Here is a 15,344-nt window from a genome sequence, read left to right as displayed (position 1 = left end):
AATTGATCTAGTGTGTCCTTTAAGTCTGCTATTTGTTTGTTAATTTTCTTTCTTGTGGATCTATCTAGTGATGTTAGTGGGGTATTGAAATCCTCTATTATTATAGTTTTGCTGTTGATCTCGCCCTTTATATCCATCAAAGTCTGCCATATATATGATATTTAGCTGCTCCTATATTAGGTGCATAGATATTTATAATAGTTATATTTTTCTGTTGGATTGCTCCCTTTATCATTATGTAGTGGCCTCCTTTATCTTTTACTATAGCCTCTGTTTTAAAGTCCATTTTGTCTGATAAAAGTATTGCTACCCCAGCTTTCCTTTCATTTCCATTTGCATGAAAAATTTTTTTCCATCCTTTTACCTTCAGTCTATGTGCATCTTTGTTTTAAGGTATATCTCTTATAGACAGCATATGTATGGGTCCTATTTTCTTATCCATGCAGCTACCCTATGTCTTTTGATTGTATCATTTAATCCATTTACATTTAAGGTTATTATTGATATGTAGTTGTTTATTGCCATTTTATTCTTTAAAGCTGTATTCCTCTTTTGCTATATTCTTTTCCCACTTTGATGTGTTTAGAACAGGCCCCTTAACATTTCCTGCAGCATTGGTTTGGTTGTAATGAATTCCTTGAGGTTTTTTGTTTTCTTTTGTCTGGGAAGCTTTTTATTTCTCCTTCAATTATAAATGATAGCCTTGCTGGATAAAGTAGTCTTGGTTGTAGACTCTTGTTCTGCATTACTTTGAATATTTCTTGCCATTCCACTCTGGCCTCAAGCGTTTCTGTTGAGAAGTCGGATGTCATCCTTATGGGGGCTCCTTTGTAGGTGGGATAACCTTGTTTTCTTTAGCTGCTTTTAATATTTTCTCTTTATTACTTAGCTTTTGTATTTTAATTATAATGTGTCTTGGTGTAGATTTCTTTGGGTTTCTCTTTTTGGAGTTCTCTGTGCTTCTTGAACTTGTGAGAGATTTTCCTGCATTAATTGAGGGAAGTTTTCAGCTATGACATGATTGAACAAAGTCTCTATCCCTTGTTCTTTCTCTTCTTCTTCAGGAACCCCTATGATGCGGATGTTATTTCTCTTCATGTTGTCACAGAGCTTTCTAAGAGTTTCCTCAGACTTTTTGAGTCTCTTTTTTCTGCTCTGCTTCCATGCCTTTATTCAACTCACATGTCCTCCAACTCGCTGATTCGATCCTTAGCTTCATCCATCCTGTTTTTAATTCCTTCCATTATGGTCTTTATTTCTGATATTGTATTTGTCATCTCCAACTGATTCTTTTTTAATATTTCAATGTCCTTTTTTATACTTACTATCTTTATTTAGGTGTTTTTAATGACCATCCATTGTTGTTCTAAGATCCCTAAGCATCTTTACAATCATTATTTTAAACTCTGCATCCAGAATTTTGGTTATTTCCATATCATTCAATTCATTTCCTGGAGGTTTCTCTTGTGGTTTTATTTCGATTGTACTTCTCTGTCTTCTCATTATGTCTGTGTGTTTGAGTGTATTGTTTGTGGAGCTGGTTGAGTCTAGGGTTGGTGTTGTCTGCCTCTAGTTTTTAGTTGTGTTATTTCTAGGTCTTCTTGGGGTGGCATCAGCTGTTATTTGTAATCCACTGTCGGATTTGGCTTTTCTGGTAGAGCTGCTTTGAAGTCTTGATTTGTTTGTTTCTTCTCAGTTTTCTTAACAGGTCATATTCTCTGTATGGCTCTCAGCAGGGGGCTTATTTAAAACTGTATCCAGGAATGTGGTCGGTATAACCTGAGACTCCGAAGGCCTGATCTGCCAGTTACTCTCTCTGAGGGCAGGATGTTTTCACATCTTCAGTAGGGGGAGGTGTATGTCAGATCTCCATGGAAACCTGAGTTGGGAGAGAATCGATTTTTAATGTTCACATTTTGAAAGAATTGGTAACTCTGTGAAGTGATGTATGTGGTAACTAACCTTATTGTTGTGAACATTTCACAGTGTATACCTATATCAGATTGTCAACATTGTATATCTTAAACTTACACAATGTTATTTGTTCATTTTATTTCAGTTGGGAGGGGCTAAGAGAGGGTCAAAAAGACAAGAAAAATACTACAGCTGATTCTTTTTTTTTTTTTTTTTTTTTTTTTTCTTTTCCATTTTTCTGAAGCTGGAAACAGGGAGAGACAGTCAGACAGACTCCCGCATGCGCCCGACCGGGATCCACCCGGCACGCCCACCAGGGGCGATGCTCTGCCCACCAGGGGGGCGTTGCTCTGCCCATCCTGGGCGTCGCCATTTTGCGACCAGAGCCACTCTAGCGCCTGAGGCAGAGGCCACAGAGCCATCCCCAGCGCCCGGGCCATCTTTGCTCCAATGGAGCCTTGGCTGCGGGAGGGGACGAGAGAGACAGAGAGGAAAGCGCGGCGGAGGGGTGGAGAAGCAAATGGACGCTTCTCCTGTGTGCCCTGGCCGGGAATCGAACCCGGGTCCTCCGCACGCTAGGCCGACGCTCTACCGCTGAGCCAACCGGCCAGGGCCACTACAGCTGATTCTTACCTCAAATAATTAGAAATATTGGTCTGACCGGGCGGTGGTACAGTAGATAGAGCGTCGGACTGGGATGCAGAAAACCCAGGTTCGCGACCCCGAGGTCACCAGCTTGAGCCCAACGTCACTGGCTCGAGCAAGGGGTTACTAAGTCTGCTGAAGGCCCGTGGTCAAGACACATAGGAGAAGGCAATCAATGAACAATTAAGGTGTTGCAATGCATAACGAAAAACTAAGATTGATGCTTCTCATCTCTCTGTTCCTGTCTGTCTGTCCCTGTCTATCCCTCTCTCTGACTCTCTCTCTGTCTCTGTAAAAAAAAAAAAATTAAACATTTTTTAAAAAAAATTTAAAAAAATATTTAAATAATTAGAAATATTGTTTTAACACTAGATTTTTGTATTCTTGGCAATTCATTAGATTCACAGAGCTCTGTACCAACTTGACCCTGTGAGCCAGAGAATTAAGGCTTGCTTCGGTCTTTGTATTACAGTTGAGTATTCAGTAGATAAACTGCTGATCTTGCTTCACAGTGATTTGGGCTTACCTCCATCTCTGTCACAGAATAAAGCTAAGCATAGGTAATTCTGACATTATCCCTTCTAGAAGCAAACCAAAGCGCAAATAAACCAAGGGGGAAAGACTAGGAAAAGTTATCAATGAAGTAGAAGAAATAGGTACTAATGGAATTTAAGCATTATGACAAATAGAGGTTTCTAAAATTAAAATCCTCTTTATCAGGAATTGCTTGGCTTTTGGCTAAAGCAAGAGGAAAGGTGGAGCTTAGTAAAGGAGAGAAGGATTTTAAAAGGTACCTGATTAGGTTAGTTATGGAAAGTTTGCTCTTTCATGGTGTTTGCAGCATAGTGGTTGTTTATTTTAATATTGATTTATTTATTTTCCATAGCTAAATCTTCTGCTTTAATACTCTCTTGATTCTTTGTTTTTAAGGAAATATGCCGATTTCATTTAAATGTATCATTTTATTATTAATATATTATTTCCTAATAAGTAGGCATTCTTAAAATCATTTTATGCCCACTTTCAATCTTATCAGTTTAAAATTTTTCTTCTTTTTCATTTTAGAAGTTACAGTGTGTTCATGTTCCTCTGAGGTGTCGGCCAAGTTTGTTCTTCATGCAGTACAGCTCGTGAAGCAGAGAGCATATCGGAGCCATGAATTCTATAAGTTTTGTTCCCTTCCAGAGAAAGGAACACTAACTGAAGCTTTTCCTGTCTTAGTAAGTTTTAATTAATAGTTTGAAATACTAAATTTTTTTCCATTTTTGGTATGGATTAAGTATTTGAATTTCATTTTGCAGTTTATTTCAGTTTATTTGTTAATGCCAAATAGGTGAAGTAGGAAGATAGATAGTCTAACTAGAATACTTGAGACCAAGTCCAAGGTAAATATTAACCTCTTTTTAACTCAAATAATTTAGTCAAAGGAAAGTGCTGGTCTGATAGAAACTGGCGTCTTGCACTGTGGACCCTGACTGATACAGTTTCCTCATCCCACAGTAGATTATTTTCTTATTTAAGATGGTTCTACACATCACTTAAGTTGTTTTGTTACTGCCCTGTTGTAGAGAATCCATGAGGCTAATTTGCTTTCTAGGTGAAACTGCTACTGCTTCCTACAGGAGTTACTTCAAACATGGCAGATCCCATTCTTACCTGTAGTGTTAGAAATAATGACTAGATCTTTCCCCACAGAAGGTGAATGTACTGACGTTCTTTCTTAAACTTGCTACATTATGCTTTTATTTGCTCATATGATCTTTCCTATATTTAACGATTCTGATACTTTCACGTGAATAGTGTTCATTGTGTATCAGTGTTATGACTCATCTTTAAATTTCCTAATGTACTGATTTCTAGAAAATTTAATCTAAAATTGAGAACTAGGAACAGTTTTGGGTTTTCATTATTATAATAGGGGGAAAGATATAGTGACCATTATTTCATGTTGCTTTGGTTGCCAGGCAGCTCTGAGCCTGAAACTTAGCTGCGGCTATTGAATGCCTTATAAAGCAGCACTACCCTTCCTCCCGTCTTCTTCTGGATTTTTTTACTTTGGTTATAGGTTTTTATTCCATTTTTCTTTAATCATTTTATCGTATATGGCTTCAAAGGCCGTCTCAGGTATTAGGACAAACAGTGAAGGATTAGAGTAAATAACTATGTGAATTTAAATACCTACACTATATCCATGTAACTATAATTTGCATAACTGCAAGTATAGCTGATTAAAATTATATGTGTTTTCTTGCTGTACAAATAGGATAAGATTGAAAGCATAGAATTACTTTGAAACAGACTGTTTATATTCCATAATTTGAAATGAATTAAGAACAAAGATTATTTATACACTTATAATATATTTTTCTTTGCAGAATGGGAAAGCGATTGAATTTTGCATTGCTCGTTGGTGGGCAAGCCTTAGTGATGTCAATATTGATTACACCATTTCTTTCCATGGCATAGTGTGTACTGCTCCTCAGTTAAACATTGTGAGTTCCACGTTTTCATTATCTTTAATGTTATTTATTTCTTCTGTTACTGAAAAATAATCTCTTGGTTGGATTTAAAGTTCAATAGGGAGATGACTTGTAGTTCTGAAAATAACCACAAGTGATTTAGGAGCAGTCCAGTTCATGGGTGACTCTAAACTTTGCATTAAACATTTACTTTAGTTCTACATATTGTTTTAAAATACAGTTTGTTTTAAATAAAATTTGAGAAACTGATTTTATAAATATCCCTCATAGCATGCATCGGAAGGAATAAACCGTTTTGATGTTCAGTCCTCCTTGAAGTATGAAGATCTGGCTCCCTGCATAACTCTGAAGAGCTGGGTCCAAACACTACGGTATCATTAATGCTTTAGGGCTACAAAGGTTGAGTGCTGACGTGGGGGGGGGGGGGGTCTTTTACACTCTGTTTTTTTTCTTTTAAGAGAGAAACATCAATTTATTATTCCACTTATATATGCATTAATTCATTGGTCAATTCTTGTATGTGCCCTGACTAGGGATTGAACCCACAAACTTAGCTTATTCTCAATGCTGTAACTAACTGAGCTACCCAAAGTTTTATACTCTTTGAAGAGAGAGTCATTTTCCTAAATCCATCTGAATGTTGGAGATAAAAATCCAGTTATGACACTCTAGACTAGGAACCCTGGTAAGTCTCTGAGAGGCAACCCCAGCAGTGAGTGGCTTCTAGTGTTAAAGAACATGTATGAGAAATTTTTAGTGCTCCTGGCAGGACCCATCCTGTGAGGAGAGAGCACCTTTTGCAGTTGCATTTGTCTTTCAACAGTATTAGTTGACTTTTGCCTGACCAGGTGATGGCGCAGTGGATAGAGCGTTGAACTGGGATGCAGAGAACTCAAGTTCGAGACCCCGAGGTCGCCAGCTTGAGCGTGGACTCATCAGGTTTGAGCAAGGCTCACCAGCTTGGACCCAAGGTCGCTGGCTCGAGCAAGGGGTCACTCGGTCTGCTGTAGCCCCCTGGTCAAGGCACATATGAGAAATCAATCAATGAACAACTAAGGAACCTCAGCGAAGAATTGATGTTTCTCATCTCTCTCCCTTTCTGTCTGTCCCTATCTGTTCGTCTCTCTGACTCTCTGTCTCTGCCACACACACAAAAAAATATTAGTTGACTTTTGAAAATGTTTTTATCATGAAACAATTACCTTTATAATATTGCAAAATTTAAACTATGTATTGCTATGGTTCAGTCAGTAAAGAATTAGGTAAGTTAATGATTTAAATATTATATAATACACTGAAAAAGACAGTGTTTAGGAATGTTTATTTGTCACTTGTGATATATTATAGATTTTGTTGATTATAGTTTTGTCTCATTAAATGAATTCTTGAATCAAATCACTTATGCGGTTTTCTAATTATAGCCCACTGAGTGCAAAAACCAAACCTTTAGGATCAAGAGACATTTTGCCAAATAATCGTCAACTTTATGAGATGATCCTTACCTATAACTTTCATCAAGTAAGTATCTTTATAATAAAGTATTTTTTGTGTTTTGTTTATGAATTATAAAATTTTAAATGGAAGGATGGTATATTTGGTATATATAAGGTCTACTGGAAAGTTCTGTTCGTTGTTGGAATAGAACAAAATACAAATTTTTCTTACTGTCAATAAACTTTATTAAATAATATAATTGCCATTATTATTAATGATTTCTTGCCAGCATGAGGGCAATTTGTATATCCCATTTTTGAAAAATGTTTTATCTTTTGATGCGAAAAATTGAACCAGTGCTTGTTTGATATCTTCTTCATTTTTGAATTTTTTGCCCTTCAAAAAATTTTGTAAGGACAAAAACAAGTGATAATCAGAGGGTGCTAAGTCCAGGGGATATGGTGGATGCGACAGATATGCTTCTGTAGCATTTCTTCCTTGTTGAAATTCGTAAAAATTACAGTGGCGTAAATGAACTTTATCAGTAGCCATGGGTACACTATGGCTTCACACATAAGACTAACGTGAATCAACTTTGTTTTAATTTGCTACGTCAGTATGTATACATTAAGTGATAAAAATAGAGAGGCACACATGTGCCAAATAAACATGTGCTTACATGTCGAAACTTGTGATAGAAACGGAGAGAACTTTCCGGTAGATCTTATATATATGAAATAGAGTCAAGGAAATAACAGTGACTTTTTTGGAATTATTCTTTGGGAACTCATAATTTGTAAGGATCTAAGTATCTGTCAGGTCTGAAGTCACAAATTCTAATTTGTGGTGACCTGGCCTTAGAGCCTTGGTGTTTGTAATCACTGACCCTGCTCAGTGGTACCTGCCCCCCAGTACTGCACCTGCCCCCATAGTACTGCACCTGCCCCCCAGTACTGCACCTGCCCCCTAGTACTGCACCTGCCCCCACAGTACTGCACCTGCCCCATAGTACTGCCCCTGCCCCCCAGTACTGCACCTGCCCCCTAGTACTGCACCTGCCCCCCAGTACTGCACCTGCCCCCTAGTACTGCACCTGCCCCCTAGTACTGCACCTGCCCCCCAGTACTGCACCTGCCCCATAGTACTGCCCCTGCCCCCCAGTACTGAACCTGCCCCCTAGTACTGCACCTGCCCCCCAGTACTGCACCTGCCCCCTAGTACTGCACCTACCCCCCAGTACTGCACCTGCCCCCTTGTACTGCACCTGCCCCCCAGTACTGCACCTGCCCCCCCAGTACTGCACCTGCCCCCCAGTACTGCACCTGCCCCCTTGTACTGCACCTGCCCCCCAGTACTGCACCTGCCCCCTAGTACTGCACCTGCCCCCCAGTACTGCACCTGCCCCCTAGTACTGCACCTGCCCCCCCAGTACTGTACCTGCCCCCTAGTACTGCACCTGCCCCCTAGTACTGCACCTGCCCCCCAGTACTTCACCTGCCCCATAGTACTGCACCTGCCCCCTAGTACTGCACCTGCCCCACAGTACTGCACCTACCCCATAGTAATGCACCTGCCCCCACAGTACTGCACCTGCCCCCCAGTACTGCACCTGCCCCACAGTACTGCACCTGCCCCCCAGTACTGCACCTGCCCCCCAGTACTGCACCTGCCCCCTAGTACTGCACCTGCCCCCCAGTACTGCACCTGCCCCCCAGTACTGCACCTGCCCCTCTGTACTGCACCTGCCCCCTAGTACTGCACCTGCCCCCCAGTACTGCACCTGCCCCCCCAGTACTGCACCTGCCCCCTAGTACTGCACCTGCCCCCTAGTACTGCACCTGCCCCCCAGTACTTCACCTGCCCCATAGTACTTCACCTGCCCCATAGTACTGCACCTGCCCCACAGTACTGCACCTACCCCATAGTAATGCACCTGCCCCCCAGTACTGCACCTGCCCCCACAGTACACCTGCCCCCCAGAACTGCACCTGCCCCCTAGTACTGCACCTGCCCCCTAGTACTGCACCTGCCCCCAGTACTGCACCTGCCCCCCATAGTACTGCACCTGCCCCCTAGTACTGCACCTGCCCCCTAGTACTGCACCTGCCCCCCAGTACTGCACTTGCCCAGTGGTCAGGTGTCTCATCAAGGCCAGATGCCTGAGGACGGGAGAGGTTAACCTGTTTGTTTTCGGTGAAGCAAGCATCGGAGCAGCAAAACATTAGAATAATTCTTCAGCTGAATGAGTGATAAAGGGAGTTGAGGCCAGTGTAAATGTTGGAGTAAAGAGTTTATGTAGGTAGGATCCACAAGATTTCAGTAAACTTCTTATTGTAACATATTTGGTTTTAATGTTCAAGGAAAATAATTGATTTCAATGAGTTATAAAATTTCAGTATTATAAAGAAAATATATATTGCTTTATTAATGAGTAAAAGTAGGTAGGTTTGTTTTATTAGTGCCAAAATCCTGGATGTTCTACATTTTTAAAATTGGCTGTCACAAATATTTTAATACTTTTATGTAAAAGTCTCAATAACTATTACAGATCTACATTAGAAATTATGTAAACCATGTCAGTAGTTATTTTTATTTCTCTATAGCCCAAGAGTGGGGAAGTAACTCCAAGCTGCCCACTACTTTGTGAATTATTATATGAATCAGAATTTGACAGCCAACTGTGGATCATATTTGACCAGAATAAAAGACAGATGGGGTCTGGCGATGCCTATCCACATCAGGTATGAAATTGCCAGAGATTTTTGGAATTAACAGAAACTCGTTTTTTAACTCACAGATTCCTGATTCTTCGTTATGATAACATTTGTTTTTGTTTTTTAATGTCATAATTTTGCATTTAGTACTTTGTGACACCTCACTGGAAGGTTAGTCTGTTATAGACTGGGACAACTTTTCAGCCGTGTGGTTCGGCTGAGTGAAGTTCTGGGAGCAGAGGGAGAGCAAGGGCAGCACGGGCATTGGCAGCACAGCTCTTTAGTTCTAGTAGTTCTTCCCAGCCACTGCTTCCTCCCATCCGAAGCTTGAAAGCAAACCATCTGATATGTGAGCGCCTGGAAATGATCCTCAGTCTTAGCTGGATGAAGAGCACTAGAGAATGCCCAGTGTCTTCAGTTTATTAGAACTTCCAACTTTACTTTTTCATTGGACAACTGTGTATTGAGCACTTTCTTTATGCCAAACGGTGCTTGGCACTATTTTATGGAAGGAGAAGAAACCTTTTAATCATAATTTATAAAATTTTATTCCTGATTGAAATATTGTTTCAAGGAAATATGATAAATCCTATAACATTTAAAACTTTTGTACTTAAAATAATGAAAATAATGTATGCAAGTTGTTTGGGTTTTTTTGTTCTTGTTTTTGTTTTTGGTTAGTCATTCAAAGAATGATTTCCTTTTATTCTCCGATGAAGCCCCAATCACATCTTCCCAATACAGAGTGGATTATTGCATAGCTATTACTTTGATTGCTTTTAAAATCTCATCAGAAGAAACTGCTGATGCAGAATACAGCATCCCATCCTCTTAAGCAGGTTAACTAGATGTAGCATAGTGGATTTGTACTCCTTCATCTCTCTTGGCTCCCTGTTTTTTTCTATCAGCAATAAATGATGTGGCATTTTGATTCCAATAGAAAGATTACCAGTCATGTATATACACACATGTGTGTGTATCTGTCTTGGATATTCTATGACACCACAATTTTGCTAATTTTGAATGTTTACATGTCTTGAGTAACCATGAACTCGAAAATCATAGCTTTTCTCAGCCCAGAACAGACTGATTTAGCTGAGAGTATGGGAGTAGCCTATAGTTGTGTAAAGAACGAGGGCTTGGGAGTCAGACCTGTCTTCAACTCCCTGTCCTTTACTGCTCTTTATGTGACCTTGGACAGTTCACAGATATCCCTCCTGGTCCTGCTTGCTTACCAACAAAATTGGGATTTCATGTGGATATAAATGTGTGTAGTAACTTGCACTGTACCTCATACACTGTAAGGACTTTATGTTGTAATGGTTTCTGTTTATCCTCTTACCTATCTGTTTACTGGACTATACTTTTTCTAAATGTTGTTTTCTTTTTTTAGTATTCTCTGAAACTGGAGAAAGGAGATTATACAATACGACTACAGATTCGTCATGAGCAAATCAGTGATTTGGAACGTCTTAAAGATCTTCCATTTATTGTTTCTCATAGGTTGTCTAATACCTTGAGCTTAGATATTCATGAAAGTCATAGCCTTGCACTTCTAGGAAAGAAGAAATCCAGTAATTTGACACTACCACCCAAATATAACCAGCCATTCTTTGTTACGTCCTTACCTGATGACAAGTAGGTGGTGACATTGCTTACAGTTAATGCCCATCTCGTACATTGTAGTCTGTTAATTCTAATTCTAAATTTATAGTACGTTGTCATTTACCATTTTATACTAAGGTTATTTTTCCCTTTGATTATTGAAATCTTAGCCGTGGGAACTGTTTTGGAATGCAGTTGTTTTGTTGCTTTTTCCTTCTAAATATTTTTGTGAAACTTTTCTCTTTTTTCTTTTTCTCTCTTGAATCTCCTTATTAGAATACCTAAAGGGGCAGGACCTGGATGCTACCTTGCAGGCTCCTTAACATTGTCAAAGACTGAGCTTGGAAAGAAAGCTGTAAGTACTAGTTGTTGTTGGTTTACACTGAAATGTTCTAAAATTTATCATTTTTTAAGGAGGAGAATTAATTCATATTTCAAAATAGGTAGAATATCTCCCTGGAGGGGGAAATGTGTGTGTGTGTTTCTCCCAAGTTACTAGTAGAGGTCAATTAATATTTGATTGTATTTTAAAATTTTCGTATTCCTTTTCTCAGTCATAAGTTACTCTGACCCTGAACCTGCCCTACCTTGCATGGCTGATATACTGGAATTTCCTGTGAAGCATGCATCTATTGAAACTTGGCTTAAATAAGTGGGATGTTTAAAATTAGAGCACTTTATGGAATTTTAACCAACATAGTAGTGTATCATTTGGGGTTACTTCTAAAAACTAGTCAGAACAATTATTACAAGGATATTTTCCACACTGTACAGACATTTCTCTTGTTGGAATTTCACATAATTATGTTGGTAACTAGAGGATATTTCTTTTAGCATTGTCTTTTATTTTGGAGTTTCAAAATTATAGGTTTTCTTTTGTTAAAAATATGTTTCCGGTTATATTTTAGAGATAAATATTATAGTTTGATAAGTACCTGTTGAGCTTTTCCATCTGTTTATAAATCTGTTAAGAGAATAGTGTTTATATAGTTCTATCACCTTTGGTCATATTTTAGCTCAGTGCCAGTAAAGGTTGTCATTCTTACCATTTTGTATTTCTCTTTAGCATTAGTTCTTGGAAACTAAGCCTACCACCTAATGCTGGAATCTATAAATGCTGTTGTCAAAATAAATAAATTTTATACATCTTGAGAAGTACACTTATTTCTTGTCACTGTTGAACTAAAAATCACTTATTTGTTGTCATAGAAGCATAACTTAGGAATTTTGTGCTTAGAAAAAGTTGTTTGTCTTCATATTACTTGATTCTCATTTCAGGCTATACTATTTATCTATGTATTCTTTAGTATGATTTGAAGTGAATGGATAGTCCATTGTATGGGAATTCATGAATGCACTGATTTTCAAGAGGTCCTAACAACCTTTTTCTGTAGACTTCATTTCCTGGCTATCAGGCTTCTTCCTAGATGGGGCTTCAGCAGTGCGGCTTAGGAGATGGGTTCACACACAGATGACTCCTCTGAAGTGTCCACTTTCTTGTGATGGGTGTGAAAGAGAGCATTGTTATTAAAAGTATGCTTTTAGCAAGTCAGGGATAGCTACTACTTCCTGGCTGCATTCTCTCTGAGGTGGCTGTGAAATAATTAACATTTAGGATTAACAGTAATTATCACTTACCAGGGAAGATTTTCTTGAGAAAGAACAAAAACCTAAAATTTTAGAGTTACAGTAATTGTAATTCCCAACATATTGTTTATTTAATCTTACCTCAGTAGTTTTACATTTCTTATGATTTTTGGTAATTGGGGAAGTTCATTTTCTCTTTGCCTTGAATGATGCTCTTTCTAAGAGATCATGGGTGGGTGTGATGGTTGTGATGTCCTTAGAAGTCAGAGTCTGTAGACTGTTAGCTAAATTTGTTTCCAAAAGTATTTTGATAATTAACGGACTTTGCTCTACTAAATTTTTGATACAAAAAGTTTAAAAAAAAACATTCACCCTTAGGAATAACATTTCAGTGCATTTTTATTTTAAATTTTAATTTAAAAAAACAAAGTGGCAATGTTGCATTCTTTAAAAGCCTGCCACCTTGATCACAGACCTGACCTTTCTACATTCTGTGACACATACGGGTGGAATGTAAACTAGGAGAAAACTAGACAGAGGTGGTGTCTCCATCCTGTGTAGATTATGCATGTTTTCTTACAGAATGTCGTTCTAACTCCCAGGGGCAGTCTGCAGCAAAACGACAAGGAAAATTTAAAAAGGTACTGATTGTCAGTTCTTTAAAAAGATGTTTTACAGCCTTATTTGCATATTAGTTAAACGTTTTTGTTTTTTTTTCTGTCACTATTATAAATCTTTTAAAAAAAAATCTCTCCCCTAGTTTTCTTTCTTTAGGCTCTGCAGTGTGGTGCTTTCAGCTTATCAGTGTTGGCATACTGCTTTCCTAATTTTTTTTCTACCGTAAATATCTGGCATTCCCACTTATATATGTATAGAAAATGTTTAATGCTATTCATTCCTTACTACAGATAAGTAAGAACATTTGAAATTTTTTATATCTAAAATCATATAGGGAGATGAATGTGATTTCTTTTCAACTGTTAGGCCAAACAATTCTTTTTAAAGTCTAAAAACATTCTTAAATCGGATGATTTGATTTTAACATATCACTAAGGTATTTTGAATGAAGTTTATTTCTTGCTCTTACGTCTTCTTGGCTCTTAAAGAGTAGAAACAAGCAGAGCAGTGGACAGAGCAGGAGCAGAAATCAGGACTGTTGACCCAAAATTAAAACTTACATTAAAAGCATAAGCTAACTTTCAGACCATAACTAATAAGTAATCTGATCAACTTGCCTGTTACTTATATGACAATCTCTAATTGCCCACTAGAGCCAAAGTTAACTCAAAAAAGAAAAATTCTGCTTCTGGTGTACTTTAGAGAAGGGGATACATATTTGAGAGCTCTCTGGTGAAAACCTGCTGAAATTTATCGTTTAGTGATTTTTTTTTATTTGTATTCAAGCAGGAAGCATTGCAATGGGAGAGTTAGTACTGTGAGGTATGAACAAAAGACACCTTTGTTTCTTAATTTGTAGTGATATGAAACTGAGGCTCACTGTTTCATAATTGGTAAAATTCCATTATTATAAAGATCTGTAAAATACTCAAATTATTATGTGATGGTAAATACTTTGTTCAAATAATGCACCACTAGTAATCACCTTTCCAGATAAAAAAATTCTGGTTCTGCATAGACCAGTATTTCAACTGTGCTTGACCCATTTGTGGGCCATGTATATTCACTTAATGAAACATACCAGCATTAACACAAAAACAGAATAAGATAGGAAATGTCAATTCACCACATGCACAAACTGTAATTTCATTATATCTACACATTGTCTTTGGGTCATATTACTTCATGTTTAGTAAAGTTTTGTATGATGAACTTGACATCTAGAGTTACTTCTTCTTGTATCTCTTTCTCTTTAGTGCAAGTATACATGAAGATCTTATTTTAAAAATAACTAGTATTAGTGTAGTTTTATAGTCCACATTACCAAAATATATTATTAATTTATTGCCTAATCAAAATACCAATTAGGTTTTTCTGTGGACTTGTTCTCTGGGTTTCACTGACTTTTTGGATTTTTCTGAAGTTAGAAGTGAGGAGGCAGACAGACAGACTCCCGCATGCACCCAACCGGGATCCACCCGGCATGCCCACCAGGGGGTGATGTTCTGCCCATCAAGGGCGTTGCTCTGTTGCAGCTGGAGCCATCCTAGCACCTGAGGTGTAGGCCATGGACCCGTCCTCAGTGCTCAGGCCAGGTTTGCTCCATTGGAGCCTTGGCTGCAGGAGGGGAAATAGAGATAGAGAGTAAGGAGAGAGGGGAGGGTGGAGAATCAGATGAGCGCTTCTCCTGTGTGCCCTGGCCGGGAATCAAACTCGGGACTTCCATGCTCTGGCCAATGCCAACACTCTACCGCTGAGCCAACTGGCCAGGGACTTCACTGACTTTTGATGTGAAAATGTGTTATCCTTTTTTAAGCTCATTGTAATATAAAAGAATATAGTTACTTTTAACAGATTGTAAATAGCATTTGAATACATTGATATTTAAAATGGCTAATTTTGATTGTGTGAAGATATGATTTTGACTTTAGTTGTTAATAAGAACTAAAACTAATTTTGTTTGGTTAAAACAAAATTTCAATGATGGTATATTATTTTGTCCAAAAAATAGTACTGATTATATGGGTATGTTCGACTTCCTAAATAATATCATTCAATTCAAATACTGTTGAAATACTTTGTGAGTAGCATTAAAATAAAACAGGCTTACTGTTGGGTACTATAGAGAACTTTAGCATTTTGGCTCTGAAAATTCTTTTTGACAGTGTTTTAAAATCATAATCAAGGTTTCTCAAGATTTACTGCTACAAAATCATTTCTATTAAATTTACTCTGTGATAAGTTCTCAGAAGTGATTGTAAAAATACTTGTGACCATGATAAAGCAAATGAAAAATAACTTCATTTTTCTTTTAATTAGGAATTGAAACTACCATGTTCATAAATCT

General features: G+C 38.1%; 1 protein-coding gene across 4 annotated transcripts in view; it reads left to right on the top strand.

The window, feature by feature from the left end:
• TPP2 (tripeptidyl peptidase 2) overlaps positions 1-15,344 on the top strand; it is a 90,315-nt gene that overhangs the window by 54,388 nt on the left and 20,583 nt on the right. For 3 of the 4 annotated variants that reach the window (XM_066235329.1, XM_066235327.1, XM_066235330.1), the window contains exons 17-24: positions 3,625-3,779; positions 4,935-5,051; positions 5,310-5,410; positions 6,461-6,557; positions 9,077-9,214; positions 10,581-10,825; positions 11,069-11,147; positions 12,982-13,020. In XM_066235329.1, the coding sequence (XP_066091426.1) occupies positions 3,625-3,779; positions 4,935-5,051; positions 5,310-5,410; positions 6,461-6,557; positions 9,077-9,214; positions 10,581-10,825; positions 11,069-11,147; positions 12,982-13,020 (971 nt within the window). The remainder of the gene's footprint in view (positions 1-3,624; positions 3,780-4,934; positions 5,052-5,309; positions 5,411-6,460; positions 6,558-9,076; positions 9,215-10,580; positions 10,826-11,068; positions 11,148-12,981; positions 13,021-15,344) is intronic. The other variant, XM_066235328.1, reaches the window with a different exon arrangement.

The sequence above is a fragment of the Saccopteryx bilineata genome, chromosome 6 (genome assembly GCF_036850765.1).
Source record: "Saccopteryx bilineata isolate mSacBil1 chromosome 6, mSacBil1_pri_phased_curated, whole genome shotgun sequence".
Classification (NCBI taxonomy): Eukaryota; Metazoa; Chordata; class Mammalia; order Chiroptera; family Emballonuridae; genus Saccopteryx; species Saccopteryx bilineata.
This window is presented reverse-complemented; position numbering and strand designations above follow the sequence as displayed.